Consider the following 13534-nt stretch of genomic DNA (forward strand, 5'->3'; position numbering starts at 1 on the left):
CCGGGCTGTGAGGGTACCATTAGGGGGTTACCGGGCTGGGGGGTTACCGGTTGCTCGGCCGGGAGGCGGCGGTGCCATAACCCCCGCTGCTCTTACTCCCTCCTTCTCTCCCCACCGTAGTTTCCAACGAGGTGCCCGAGCATCCCTGCGTCTCCCCGGTCTCCAACCATGTCTATGAACGGCGACTGATCGAGAAGTACATCGCAGAGAATGGCACCGACCCCGTCAACAACCAGCCCCTCTCCGAGGAGCAGCTCATCGACATCAAAGGTAGTGAGATGGGATGGGAAGAGGGGACACTTCTGCCAGTTCTCCCGGGGGAAGCTCCTGGCCGCAGTGGCCAGTCTGGGGGGAGCTATGTGTCCCCTGTGGGCAGCTAGCACCCTGACAAAGGATTTCCCGAGGGAAATCCGTGATGTTCTCCTGAGTGGAGTTCCTCGGGGGTTGCTATTGGGACTGGCGCTGTTGGGACCGATGCTTTTGTCGGTGACACGGACACTGGGCTCGAGTGCACCCTCAGCAAGTTTGCCGATGGCACCAAGCTGTGTGGTGCTGTCGGCACGCTGGAGGGAAGGGATGCCATCCAGAGGCACCTGGATAGGCTTGAGTGGTGGGCTCGTGCGAACCTCAAGAAATTCAACAAGGCCAAGTGCAGGGTCCTGTACCTGGGTCGGGGCAATCCCAAGCACAAATCCAGGCTGGGTGGAAAATGGATGGAAAGCAGCCCTGAGGAGAAGGACTTGGGGGTGTTGGTGGATGAGAAGCTCAAAATGAGCCGGCGATGTGCGCTGGCAGCCCAGAAAGCAAACCACATCCTGGGCTGCATCCCCAGCAGCATGGCCAGCAGGGCGAGGGAGGGGATTCTGCCCCTCTGCTGCACTCTGGGGAGATCCCCCCTGCAGTGCTGCCTCCAGCTCTGTGGCCTGCAGCATAAGAAGGACATGGACCTGTTGACGCGGGTTCAGAGGAGGCCACAAAGATACTCCAAGGGCTGGAGCCCCTCTGCTGGGAGGACAGGCTGAGAGAGTTGGGGGTGTTCAGCCTGGAGAAGAGCAGGCTTCAGGGAGACCTCAGAGCCCCTTCCAGTCCCTAAAGGGGCTACAGAAAAGCTGGAGAGGGCCTCCTGATCAGGGAGCGGAGCCATAGGATGAGGGGGAACGGTTTTAAACCGAAAGAGGGGAGATTTAGCTGAGATATTAGGAAGAAATTGTTGCCTGTGAGGGCAGTGAGCCCCTGGGGCAGGTTGCCCCGAGAAGCTGTGGCTGCCCCATCCCTGGAGGTGGTCAAGGCCAGGTTGGACGGGGGTTGGAGCAACCTGGGCTGGTGGGAGGTGTCCCTGCCCAGGGCAGGGGGGTGGCACTGGATGATCTTTAAGGTCCTTTCCAACCCAAACCATTCTATGATAAATCCGCGATGTTCTCCGTGATAGCTGGGGAGACCAACCGTCAGCTGATGTGGTCAGAAAGCTGGGCTGCTGGGGGATGTAGAGAGGGCGGTGTGGCTGTCTAAAGGGATTGACGGGAGCGTTGGGAATGTGGTTGATGTGTTCACTCTGTCTTGTTGGCAGTCGCCCACCCCATCCGGCCCAAGCCTCCATCTGCCACGAGCATCCCAGCCATCCTGAAAGCTCTCCAGGATGAGTGGGTAAGTGCTGGGTCACGGCTGGGAATGGAGCTGAGTGCTGGCAGCTGCCTGCACTGGGGCTAATGCGTTTCCCTGCCTGACTCTGCCTCGTCCCACTAGGATGCCGTCATGCTGCACAGCTTCACCCTCCGCCAGCAGCTGCAGACTACGCGCCAGGAGCTGTCACATGCGCTCTACCAGCACGATGCCGCCTGCCGTGTCATTGCTCGGCTCACCAAGGAGGTCACCGCCGCCAGAGAAGGTGACGTGGGGTGACATGAGGTGGGACGGGGGCTGTGTGCCGCAGGGAGGGGGAGCTGGGGAGGAGCGAGCAGCGTCTGGCACAGCCCCAGATAGTCTCGGTAGCGATCGCTGCACTGGATGCCATCTTCTTTGTCCTTTCAACCCGTTTTAACTCACAGCCTTTCTCTGCTTCCGCAGCTTTGGCAACTCTGAAGCCGCAGGCTGGCCTCATTGTGCCCCAGACGGTGCCATCCGCTCAGCCAAACGTGGCGGTGAGTCCCCGCTGCCCCTCTCGGTGCTTTTCCCCTTGGTCCACCGCTGCCAATCTCCACTCGTTTCCCCTCCGTTCCCCCTCTGGGTGTAACCAGCCCCTTTCTCCGTCCCATGCAGGGAGCCGGGGAGTCCATGGATCTGGGGGAGCTTGCGGGCATGACCCCCGAGATCATCCAGAAGGTAAGAGGTCCTCCACTTGTGCTGCTACAGCCTTTGGCGGTGGTTGTTCTTCCGCCTCGCGCCATGGGAGCCCCTGTCAGTCTGTGACCGCCCTTCTCTTGTTTTACAGCTTCAAGACAAGGCTACGGTGCTGACCACGGAGCGTAAGAAGGTAAGTGGCCCCGTTCCGCTCTGAAGATGTCGCAGCAGCCAGGACGTGGTGTGCCCCAAGAGAGGCCGATGTTCATCTCCACACCGTTTTCCTTTTGCAGAGAGGCAAGACTGTTCCAGAGGAGCTGGTGAAGCCGGAGGAACTCAGCAAGTACCGGCAGGTCGCCTCGCATGTGGTGAGTGCCGTGATGCGGGCCAGGGGCTCAAAAACTCCCCCGTGTAGCTGGGCATCTGCGCCTCTCCTGTGCCGCTTCGCAGCATCAATAAGGGACAGATCTGCTGCTGAGCAGAGCAAGGAGGAAGGTCGTGACTCTCTGTGCCACAACCAGCAGGGACCTGTGCTGGATTAAATGTGGCACAGGCTCCCGCTGTTGGAATGAAACCCCCTGGGCTCCCTCAAAGACCTCTCATTTCCCTTCGGGGGCGTTTTCTTGCTTGTGGCGTTAATCTGGCGTCCTCCTACCTTGCGCAGGGGCTGCACAGCGCCAGCATCCCAGGGATCCTTGCTTTGGACCTCTGTCCTTCCGACACCAACAAGATCCTCACCGGTAAGGGAGCCTCCTCCGCTTGCTGGGGACTGTGTGGGGTCAGCTAAGAGCCTGCGGCTGCCTGGGAGCAGGTCCCTTTCTCTGTGCTTTTGGGTGACAGCGGTGGGGCAAGGGGCATGAGGGATTCTCTCACCTCGTGGCAAAGTTTCTCAGGATGGTGGTCCCCAGGAAAAGTGGGTGGATTTGGACGGCCACAAACTCCCATCTCTCACTGCCTCCATGGGTTTGGTTTTTTTTTTTTCCAGGTGGGGCTGATAAAAATGTCATCGTCTTTGACAAGAGCTCGGAACAGATCCTGGCGACGCTCAAGGGGCACTCCAAGAAGGTTACCAGTGTTGTCTTCCACCCCTCTCAGGTGCGCTCAGGCCCACGTTTGGCCTCTTCCCTCACTGCCAGGCTGCCCCAGATCGCGCTTTCTGGACCCTCTTCTGGGTGCTCTGTTCTGGTGGGGTCTCCACCTCACGCAGACCGGTGGACGGGCCAGTTTTTGCCTGGAAGGAGCTCTCTAAGATGGAGAGGCGAAGGTCTTTTGATCTTAACTTTCCTGTCTCGTCCCTGTCTAGGACTTGGTGTTCTCAGCTTCTCCCGATGCTACTATCCGCATCTGGTCTGTGCCCAACGCCTCGTGCGTGCAGGTTGTCCGTGCCCACGAGGGCTCTGTGACAGGACTGAGCCTCCACGCGACAGGCGACTACCTCCTCAGCTCTTCTGATGACCAGGTGAGACCCGTCCCTGCGCCACAGACACCCCTCAACTCCTGCTTCTCATCTCTCTGTACTCAATGCGCTGTTCCTCTCTTCCAGTACTGGGCTTTCTCGGATATCCAGACAGGCCGTGTCCTCACCAAGGTGACGGATGAGAGCTCTGGCTGTGGTAAGACTTATAGCTGAGTGTCCCCACCCTGGGGGGGCTGTTGCGAGCTTGCGGAGAAGGGTTTTTTCTGCCTGTGGGTCCCTCAAGATCACAAGAACTTGTCTGGGGCGGGATGTGCTAACAAAGTCAGAAAGTCTCCCCAACCCTCCGAATCTCCCCCTGTGTCTCCGCAGCTCTCACCTGCGCCCAATTCCACCCGGACGGGCTCATTTTTGGAACAGGGACGATGGACTCTCAGATCAAGATTTGGGATCTGAAGGTAGGGCCGGCCCTGCGTGTGCGGGGAGGGGACAGAGAGAGGCAGCGTGTTGGGGGTGAGCTGGGTTTGGTGCCCAGCAGAGTGTTGAGTCCAAGGCTTAGCGTCCGTTTCTGCTGGAGTGGGGCTTTGGGGAATCTCTTCTTAGCTTTTCTCCCAAAATACAACACTTCGGCTCAAGATTGGCCACTTTTGATGCCATTCCTGGTTGATTGGGGGTTGTCTTGTGACAAGAAGGTGTTTGCTGTGTCCCACAAGAGAATCGGTGAGGAAGAGGAGGGTTCGCAGGCAGGCTGCCTGGCTCTGCTGCGGGAGGAGTCCGTGTTGGATGTGTGTGGGCTGCGGTTGCAGGGATCTGATCTCCCGACCGTGACGGCGGGGGCTGCGGTTCCCTGCCGGCAGCGTGTCTCTAACTGCCTTATCCCCAGGAACGCACCAACGTGGCCAACTTCCCGGGACACTCGGGTCCCATCACCAGCATCGCCTTCTCCGAGAACGGCTACTACCTGGCCACGGCAGCGGACGACTCCTCTGTCAAGCTCTGGGACTTGCGTAAGCTCAAGAACTTCAAGACGTTGCAGCTGGACAATAACTTTGAGGTGTGTGACCGTCCCCTTTTGCCCCACGATGGCCTGGCTGGGCAGGCTGGCAGCTTCCTCTCCCAGTACCCACCATCCCAAGCCTTCTCCCAGCTGTGCTCCTCAGCTTTGGGGGAGCCTGATGTGGAGGTGTTGCCGTTTGGAGCTTCTTGGGCCTGTTCTGAAGCTTCGTTCCCCTTCTCCTCCGCAGGTGAAGTCTCTCATCTTTGACCAGAGCGGCACCTACTTGGCTCTGGGTGGGACAGACGTCCAGATCTACATCTGCAAGCAGTGGACGGAAATCCTCCACTTCACAGGTGAGGGGTGGGGGCTGAGGGAGGTGGGAGGAGAGGTGTTTAGGTCTCCTCCTTCGGAGAGGAAACGCTCTCCTGTGTCTGCAGAGCAGCGGGGAGCGGGCAGGGAGACTAACTCCGCTCGATGCCGTAACCACGGGTTGTCTTCCCTCCCCAGAACACAGCGGCCTCACCACGGGAGTGGCTTTTGGCCACCACGCCAAGTTCATTGCCTCAACGGGCATGGACCGGAGCCTGAAGTTCTACAGTCTGTAGCCCCGGATGTGGGGATGGGGTCTCGCTGCCGTGCTGGGCTTTGGGGTGGGAGGGTGGGAGGGAGAAACTGGGGACGGGGCGGGAGGGAAACAAGTGGTTCGTTATTTCTCTGGGCTCCCCTGCTGTAGCTGTTGGCAGAGGGGAAGTTGGATGTCGCCTTCCCCGTGCTTCGTGGGATTTGTCGTTTTAGTTTTCTTCTTTTTTTCCAGTTTTGTGTGTGTCTTATCTGGCTTTAGATTCTGTTTTGTGGCTGTAACTGAGGCAACAAAAGGCTCCGACCCCGGCACTGGTGGATGTTTGCGGTCGGGATCGCGGTGGGGATGTGTGGAGGGAGGGAGGGAGGGAAGGGGAGGGCTGTGCAGGTTTTGTAAGCAGTTATCTAGTTTCATTATGGAAATAAAGAACTATTCACCGTAGAGGTGTGTGCCAGCCCCGGGGGTAAGGAAGGCTTCTGTAAAGGGCCAGGACGGGGGGCATCGTAGCCCCCAGCCAGCTGAGGGGGCAACTGGGAGGAGGTGTGGGTGCTACCAGCTCTGGGATGGGGACAAGGAACCCTTCTCTTTCCTCCAGTGCCCCGCACGGACAAACCACCACCCGCAGCCTCCGGTTTGAGCCGTGCTGTGCACGGGTTTATTTTTCCAGCTTGCCTCGAGCTGTCAGGCGGCGTCTGGTTGGAGGCAGGAGCTGCGCAGGAGGAAGAGAAGGAGGAGGAGAGTCAGTTTGAGCTGGGACGAAGGGGCAGTTCAGGGAGCAGAGGGGCACTCGCCCAGCGCTGTCGGGCTCAGCCTCGCCGCAGCTTGGTGACCTTCGGGAAGACGATGCGTCCCTGGGAGGTGACCATGCCCGTGGCTTCGGCTGTCCTCCTGTCCCCTAGAGACCGACGGGCTCCTGCGGAGGGGAAGGGGGTTGGTGTGGAAAGCCCCGGGCTGGCAGAGGTTCTCCCATGGTGGAACCTGGTGGTGGCCCCCAGACTTACGTGATGGCACTCCCAGCTGCCAGGAGGGTCGGCAGGGCTCGGGCTGCGCGAGGTGGCACACCGAAGCGCTGCAGGAGATGTACACCTGGAAGCCATGGGTGGGCCAGCGTCAGTGGCTGATGGTGCTGGTGGCCCTGGAGAAGGTGCTCCAAGCCCCAAAGAACCTCCCAACCCAGCAAGCAGCGTGGGTTCCCCGCTGCCGTTGTGGGGTCGGGGTGCGGAGCAGTATGGGGCAGTGATGCGCCGGCACCACGGGCAGTCGGGGGATTTGCTCAGGAAAGGTGCTGTGGTAGGTTTTGGGGTGTTGGGACGGGGGATTGTCAACACTGGGGGGCTCAGGAGGACCATGGAAGTCCATGATGCTGCAGGACATGTCTGCTCTCCTCACCTCTCCCTCCAGCACCGCCATGGAGGGGGGTTCCACAAAGGTGAAGGTGGAGATGACAAAGCGCTGGTAGTGGCTCGGGAAGGGCAGCTGCGGTGAGGCCGGTCCCACAGGCACGAGCTGCGTCCTATAGTTGTCCCCTGTGAAGGGGCACCTGGGTGTGCAACGAGGACCTTTGGTTGGTGCTGGTGACCCCTTCCTCTCCATCTTCCTGTCCCCACCACTCCCTGCTCACCCGTCCACCAGGATGGGCCACTGGGGCTCAGCAGCCCCGTCGGTGCTGGGGGACGCCCAGCAGTGGTGCAGGACCAGCACCAGGTTGGGGTCCGTCTTCTGGAGGAGACGAACCTCCACGTAGATGGGGTCCCGGAGCACCCTCACCAAGGGGTAGTCGCCGTCGGGGTGGTAGGAGCTGTAGCTCTCGTCTGCGGGAAGGGCCAGAGGCTGAGCGGGCTGAGGATGGGGGGACAACGGAGGGGTGGGGGGGACCAGCAAATGGTCTACTCACCAGTGGCAATGCGTAGCGGGAGTCCCAGCGGCCCCGGCATGGCCACGGGGGTGGCGGTGGGGGGCACGGCCACCTCCATACGGAGCGGCAGGAGGTCGCTGGCGTTGTAGATGCAGCGAGCTTGGAGGCTGGGGGGAGTAGAGCAGACCTGGATGCCCACCATGTCCTCCAGCCTTCCCCCCCACCGCGGCATCAGATCCCCCAGCCCAAGAAGAGGGGGGGGGCCACCTGCCGTAGGGGTCCCCAGTCCCACCACCAAGCACTGGCAGGAGCCAAGGAATGGGGGGAGCTCGTTTGGGGGGTGTTGCAGGCAGAAGGGGAGCAGGATGGGCTTTACTGAGGGGGTGTCCCGGCTCTGCCTGGCTTTGCCCACCCTCCCCTTACATGTAGATGCTGTCCCGCGTGATGGAGCCGCGGGAGGAACCCTGGACATCGATGGTAGAGATCAGCTGGTTCTCATAGATCAGCTGGTCCTCAATCACCTGAGGTGGACACGCATAGGGGGTTAAGGTCCCCATCCACGCTCTGAGCAGCTCAGGGGGCTCTCGAGGAGGAGGAGGAGGAGGAGGTGGGGTGTCGTATCCCTACGGGGACGGTGGTACCGCATTGCGTGACGGAGAAGCGGAACATCACGAAGGTCTCCGTCACCCTGACGGGCTCGCAGCCCGCCTGGGCGCTGGCGAGGCGCACGCTGTCCAGGTTGTAGGGTTGGGTGGCGAGTCCCCGCGGCACCACCAGGACGAAGTGGCCGTCCAGCAGGCACTGCACGGTGGCTGTGACACGAGGTTCCAGGTTCCATCAGCCTGGAATGACCTTCAGCCCACCCCGGCCAGTGTTGGCCGAGGCGGTGGGCGATGGGACGTCCCCAGGGAACCCCGCTGGGTGTCCTACCCGTGTTGCCGTAATAGCAGGGCGCCATGCGGTCCATGTCATCGTAGCAGCAGCCCGCCTGCAAGCACGCCTCCCGGCCCTGCGGGGCCACGCAGGGCATCCTCCCCACCGGCACCTGGCACTGCTCCCGCGTCAGCTGGGTGCCTGAGGTGACAGAAAGGGGACGCTGCCCTGAGCATCACCCTCAGCATCACCTTGAGCGTCCTTCTGAATTGCCCACCCAAGCGTTCCCCCCCCCCTCGCCAAAGCATCCCGAGCATCCCCTCCCAGATGTCACCTCCATCTCCGACTGTCTCCTACCTCCATCCCACCGCGTTGGCTTACCTGCCCCTGCCGAGGGGTAGAAGAGAGCCGTGGATTGCAGCAGACTGGCTTGGGATTGAAGCCCGGGACGCAGCAAACCAGGCTGGGCTTGGGCTTGTAGTCCCGGGCGCACCAAACCCGGCTGGAGCTGAGCTTGAAGTCCAGGACGTACCAAACCCGGTCGGGACTGGAGTCCCGGGCGCACTAAACCCGGTCGGGAATGGCTGGCATGTACCAGCCCAGCTTGGCTTTGGAGAACTGGGCGCACCAGACCTGCCTGGGATTGGGACTGAGAGCCGGAATGAGGCAGCCCAGTTTGGCTGTGGAGCCCAGGGTGGAGGAGACCAGTTTGGGAATGCGTCTGGAGGCTGGGACGAGATAAACCTGGCTGGTTTGGGGGCTGAGCTCCTGTTCGTACGAAGCCTGCTTGAGTCTGAGCACCAGCATGTGTTAAGCCAGACTGGACACCGGGGTGCACCAGCCCGGGCTGGTTTGGGGTCTGAACTCCTGGACGAAGGAGCCCTGGTTGGTTTTGAGCTCCAGGGTACACCAGCCCGGGCTGGTTTGGGGTTTGAAGCCCTGGGTGAAGAAGACCTGGTTGGTTTTGAGCTCCAGGGTGCACCAGCCCAGGCTGGTTTTGGGTTTGAAGCCCTGGGCGAAGAAGACCTTGTTGGTTTTGAGCTCCAGGGTGCACCAGCCCGGGCTGGTTTTGGGTTTGAAGCCCTGGGCGAAGAAGACCTTGTTGGTTTTGAGCTCCAGGGTGCACCAGCCCGGGCTGGTTTTGGGTGTGAAGGCCTGGACGAAGGAGCCCAGGCTGGGCTGGGGACTGCATGCCAGGGCGTACTAAACCCCGCTGCGGTTGGGTGATGGGACGAACCATGCCTGGTTGGGGCTGAAGCCCCTGGTGAACCTGGCCAGGCTGGGACTGAAGCCCGGGGTGCACCAGGACGGGCTGCGTGCGAGCCACGGGGTGAACCTGCTCCGAGTGGGCTTGGGGAGAGACGTGGGCTCCCGAGAGGGTGAGGGTGGACTGGGACACGTGCTGCAGGACCCCAGGCTGGGCCAAGGGGACAAGAACATCAGTCTGGGTTTGGTGGACGCTATTGCCCCGGCCGGGCCGGTACTCGGTACGTGTGTTGCCATCCATGCGGATCTCGTAGTCCCCGGGCTGCGGGCAGGTCATGTTGACTTCGTAGGAGGCGGCCACGACCCCGCTGAGCAGCACCTCCTCCAGCTGCACCCTCAGGACGTAGCGGTCCTCCTGTGGCATGGCAAGAGGGACAGTCACCCAAGGGACAGTCACCCCCAGCCCGCTGGCGCCGGGGGACCGTGGGTGGGATGGGAACCTCACCTTCACCAGGACGTGGCAACCCTCGTAGCCAGAGGAGAAGATGACGGCACCATCCACCCCAGTGTTGAGCCAGTGGAGGCAGATGGAGCAGTTGGCCACGTCGAAGGGGGTACCGAACTCATCTGCGGGGGACACCGTGGGCGCGGGGGGGAGTGAGGTGGCACAACGGGGTGCCGTGACGCTCAGAAACCCTCCCCGGCAGCACCAGCCCACACCGAAAACTCATTCAAGCCACTGAGCTCATCCCATCAGGGCACCAGCACAAGGGAGCACCCGGATTTTGGGGTAACCTCAAGGAGATCTGGCACATGTCACCCCAAGAAGAGCCAGGGAGGGGTTCACACCCGCCTGCCCCCCACTCACCCATGACTTTGAAGCGGACGGGGCGGCCGCGAGAGGGGGACGCCAGCAACTGCGCGGCGGCGGTGGCGGCGAGCGAAGCCGGAGCACGGGGCTCTCCGTGGGTCAGCACCGCGGCCACGGATTTATATCCATCCGGCTGGGATGCAGCGGGGGAGGGGGGATCAGATGATCCGTGGGATGTTGTCTTCTGTCCCGTGGCGAGGGGACGAGCTCTGCCCAGGGCTCCTCGCTCCCTTGCCACCAGCGACCTCGCTGCCCCCGGCACTGCGGTCACCTCCCGTGGCCGTGCCGGGGTGACCGGGGAAGAACCGAAAGCTGTTCGAAGAAACACTTTGTCCCACGGCGGGAGAGACAATCCCTGGAGATGGCACTGGCCGAGCTGGAGGGGGAGGAGGGGGCTAGTGTGTGCCCACCTCCCTCCTTGCCACACAGCCTTGGGGTTTGCCACAAGCCGGTGGGGACGGCGGTGGCATCCGGCTCCCCGATGGACCACCCTGCTGCCAGGGCAGCCATAGGACCAGGACCCTGCAGAGGGACCGGGGCAGAATGGTGGCATGGCCCCGGTGAGGTCCGAGGACCGGGGAACCAGGCAGTTGTCCCCAAATCCCCACCACCACCACCATGGTGGCTTTACGCCCAGGCTCTGCCGCACCGGCAGTGCCACGGGGGAAGCAAAAGCCCTTCAAACGCTTCGTCCCATGGTGGGGTGAGGAGTCAGGAGAAACTCTTCCTGCAAACGGGGGATGGAGACTGCTGCCCTGAGCGCGGCGCGGGGTCAGGGGTCCCCGTGCCACCCCTCGTCCCAGCCGTCACCTTCCTTTGCTCTCGCTGCCCTTGCCCTAGAGCAAAGGTGGCGATGGTCCCACCAGCTGGGCCACGGAGGGGCTCGTCCCCCCACCCCTCGAGGTCCCTGTAGGAAGGTGAACGGGGAGCCGGCGTGGCCAAGCGATGGGCCACGAAAAGCCGGAGCCGAGTTTCGCCGGCGCCCCGGGATGAAGAGGAAGGACCTTGGTCCCCTCGGGTGGCTGCTGAGCGCAGCGCTTTGTGGGTTCCCTCTGCCTCCCTCTCCAGAAGTTTCCTTTCTGGGTCTTATCTTTATTGTAGACTAAACCGAGTCACTCCCCCACCTCCCCTTGCCGGTGTGACGGTCACGGCCGCCGGCTCCTGCACCCTGCCCCGGGCACGTGTTGGGCGTGAATGTGCCCGTTTGCCATCCTCCACCGCAGCCCAGGTGCCAACCATCAGCGTTTTGGGGGTTTAAAGCCCTCCTGCCCCGTGCGAGACGCCATCCTCCATGTTCCCGGGGGGGAAACCCTCAGCTCCCACCGGCTCGCGGCACCGAACCGGGTCTCACGCTGAAGGGGTGTGTGGAACCAGGAGGGTTTGGCCGTAGCCCCCCCCAAAAACCTTAGTGGCCTCATTAAAGGGCAGTATCAGCTACGGCGACATCTCCACAACCCCCTGAGCCGCGGCTGTACCTATACATGTACCTATATATGTGTATGTATATACGTATATATACACATAGGGGTCATCCCACGTGCCATCGCCAGGACCTGGTGTCCCCACCCCACCAGTGGAGGCAGGACCAGGCGGCGCCGGCTGTCAAGGTGCACTTTATTGAGCGGGGTGACAACCCCGGGGGCAACCCCAGCCCCTTTTCCACCCACCCCACCCCAGCCCCGGCTCCCCGCAACCATCACAGCTTCATGGTGGCAGCGGGACCCAAGTGGTGCTCCAAGAACTGGACGATCTCCTGCCACGAGTGCTCCTGGGCCTTGGCGTGGGCTTGGGCTTCACCCCCCCATACCACCGGCCGGGGGGTGCCCCGAATGCTGGAGATGCTGCAGAGGGGGGAGCCAGGGGGCTCGATCAAGTGCCCGGCGCCGGGGTAGGAGAGGACACGGCCACTCTCTGGTGGCATCCGTGCCATGGCCAACTCGGCAAAGAGCTTGCTGTTGAAGCTACGGTCGGCCTCCCCAACCACGAAGAGCACCTTCCCCCGGATCTTCTCAACCGGGATGGCCGAGGCGCTGTACGCGGGGTCCCGAGGGTCGGCGAAGATGGCCGAGTTGTCCAAGGCCCCCACCTCTGTGAAGATCACGCGCTCGGTGTAGTATGGGATGGGGGGGATGTGGAGATCCTTGTAGACCAGCGGGTTGCCATGGAGGAAGGCCGTGCCGTTGATCCACACTGTGGCCACCACCTGTGGGAGGAAGGTGGCCATGGCCAGGGCCACCTCTGCTCCTTTGGAGACGCCAACGACACCCAGGCCGGGGCCTCGCACCTGCAGTGGGGGGAAACAGAGCCAGCTGGCAGCACTGCTCGCTGGGACGTTACCGGGATGTCCCCAGTCATGAGGACAACACGCTTGTTGGGATATCCCTGGTCACCAAGACATCCTGCTCACTGGGATGTCCCCAGTCACCAGGACATCCCTGCTTGCCAGGAGATCCCCAGATCACCAGGACATCCCTGGTCACCAGGACATCCTGCTCACTGGGATGTCCCCAGATCAGCAGGACATCCCACTCACCCGGACATCCCTGATCACCAGGACAACCCGCTCGCTGGGACATCCCTCGTCACCACAACAACCCACTCACCGGGATGTCCCCAGTCACCAGGACATCCTTTGCTTGCCAGGACATCCCCAGTCACTAGGACAACCCACTCACTGGGACATCCCTGGTAACCAGGACATCTCACTCACCAGGACACCAGGTCATCCTGCTTACTGGGATGTCCCCAGTTACCAGTACGTTCACGCTTGCCAGGACATCCCCAGATCACCAAGACATCCCACTCATCAGGACATCTGTGGTCACCAGGACATCCCACTCACCACCATGTCCCCCATCCCCAAGACATCCCTGTTCACCAGGACGTCCCGTCACGCTGCAGGGCTCACCTTGGGATGCCGGAGGAGCAGCTCAGCTGCCTCCTCAAAATACTCCAAGTCGAGCTGGGCCAGGGTGCGGGGCAGGTCGTCGTAGGCGAAGAAGGCCAATGCCAGCACCGCGAAGCCCCGGCTGGCCAGCAGCCCCGCACGAAACTCAATGAGGCCACCCGCACCCCCAAATAGGTCGATCACCCCCGGGAAGGGTCCCGGTCCTGCGGGCAGCCAGAGAGACCATCACCAAGGGGGGAGAGAAGCCACCAGTGCCATCCCACACCCCGAGTGTGGTGGGTGGCCCACTGGGTGGCCAAGGGCCGGGCAGCCCGGGGTTCCCCACACCCCGTTTCTCACCGGGTGGCAAGAAGAGGGCTCCGCGGACCCTGCCCTCCCGGATGGGCACGCGCTGCATGCCGGGACCCACATACCACCGCTCGGCCTGGCAGGAGGCCAGCGGCTGGTCCTGGGGTCCGGTGACCAGGCGGACGCCATCGAAGACCTCCAGACGGACAAGGAAGGGGCTGCCGGCCACATCCCGCTTGACCAACCGTCGGAAGAGGGTGTCGGG

At 62.2% G+C, this 13534-nt stretch overlaps 3 protein-coding genes across 3 annotated transcripts in view; 1 reads left to right on the forward strand and 2 right to left on the reverse strand.

Moving 5' to 3' along the window:
* Positions 1-5434, forward strand: part of PRPF19 (pre-mRNA processing factor 19) — a 12345-nt gene extending 6911 nt beyond the window's left edge. The window contains exons 2-16 of the mRNA XM_009881426.1: positions 121-270; positions 1568-1644; positions 1744-1885; positions 2065-2138; positions 2257-2319; positions 2429-2470; positions 2571-2645; positions 2942-3017; positions 3263-3372; positions 3581-3736; positions 3821-3890; positions 4064-4149; positions 4575-4745; positions 4936-5041; positions 5196-5434. Coding sequence (XP_009879728.1) covers positions 121-270; positions 1568-1644; positions 1744-1885; positions 2065-2138; positions 2257-2319; positions 2429-2470; positions 2571-2645; positions 2942-3017; positions 3263-3372; positions 3581-3736; positions 3821-3890; positions 4064-4149; positions 4575-4745; positions 4936-5041; positions 5196-5293 — 1496 coding nt within the window. The 3' untranslated portion in view covers positions 5294-5434. The remainder of the gene's footprint in view (positions 1-120; positions 271-1567; positions 1645-1743; positions 1886-2064; positions 2139-2256; positions 2320-2428; positions 2471-2570; positions 2646-2941; positions 3018-3262; positions 3373-3580; positions 3737-3820; positions 3891-4063; positions 4150-4574; positions 4746-4935; positions 5042-5195) is intronic.
* A 640-nt stretch (positions 5435-6074) lies between these two features.
* Positions 6075-11312, reverse strand: ZP1 (zona pellucida glycoprotein 1 (sperm receptor)). Its single transcript, XM_009881427.1, has 13 exons — positions 11208-11312; positions 10071-10206; positions 9708-9829; positions 8495-9617; positions 8378-8425; positions 8054-8197; positions 7751-7935; positions 7547-7644; positions 7163-7290; positions 6890-7079; positions 6658-6808; positions 6270-6354; positions 6075-6181 (listed from the first exon to the last, which is right to left on the reverse strand). Exons 1-13 carry the CDS (start codon positions 11310-11312, stop codon positions 6075-6077), a joined length of 2622 nt encoding a protein of 873 aa, XP_009879729.1.
* A 457-nt stretch (positions 11313-11769) lies between these two features.
* On the reverse strand, positions 11770-13534 carry BAAT (bile acid CoA:amino acid N-acyltransferase; the record flags this gene model as incomplete). The annotated part of the gene is made up of 3 exons (XM_009881428.1): positions 11770-12357; positions 12982-13184; positions 13321-13534. Coding segments are annotated over 3 exons (1005 nt in total), but the record flags the coding sequence as incomplete, so codon positions are not given.

The sequence above is a fragment of the Charadrius vociferus genome, unplaced genomic scaffold, assembly GCF_000708025.1.
Source record: "Charadrius vociferus isolate BGI_N301 unplaced genomic scaffold, ASM70802v2 scaffold863, whole genome shotgun sequence".
Classification (NCBI taxonomy): domain Eukaryota; kingdom Metazoa; phylum Chordata; class Aves; order Charadriiformes; family Charadriidae; genus Charadrius; species Charadrius vociferus.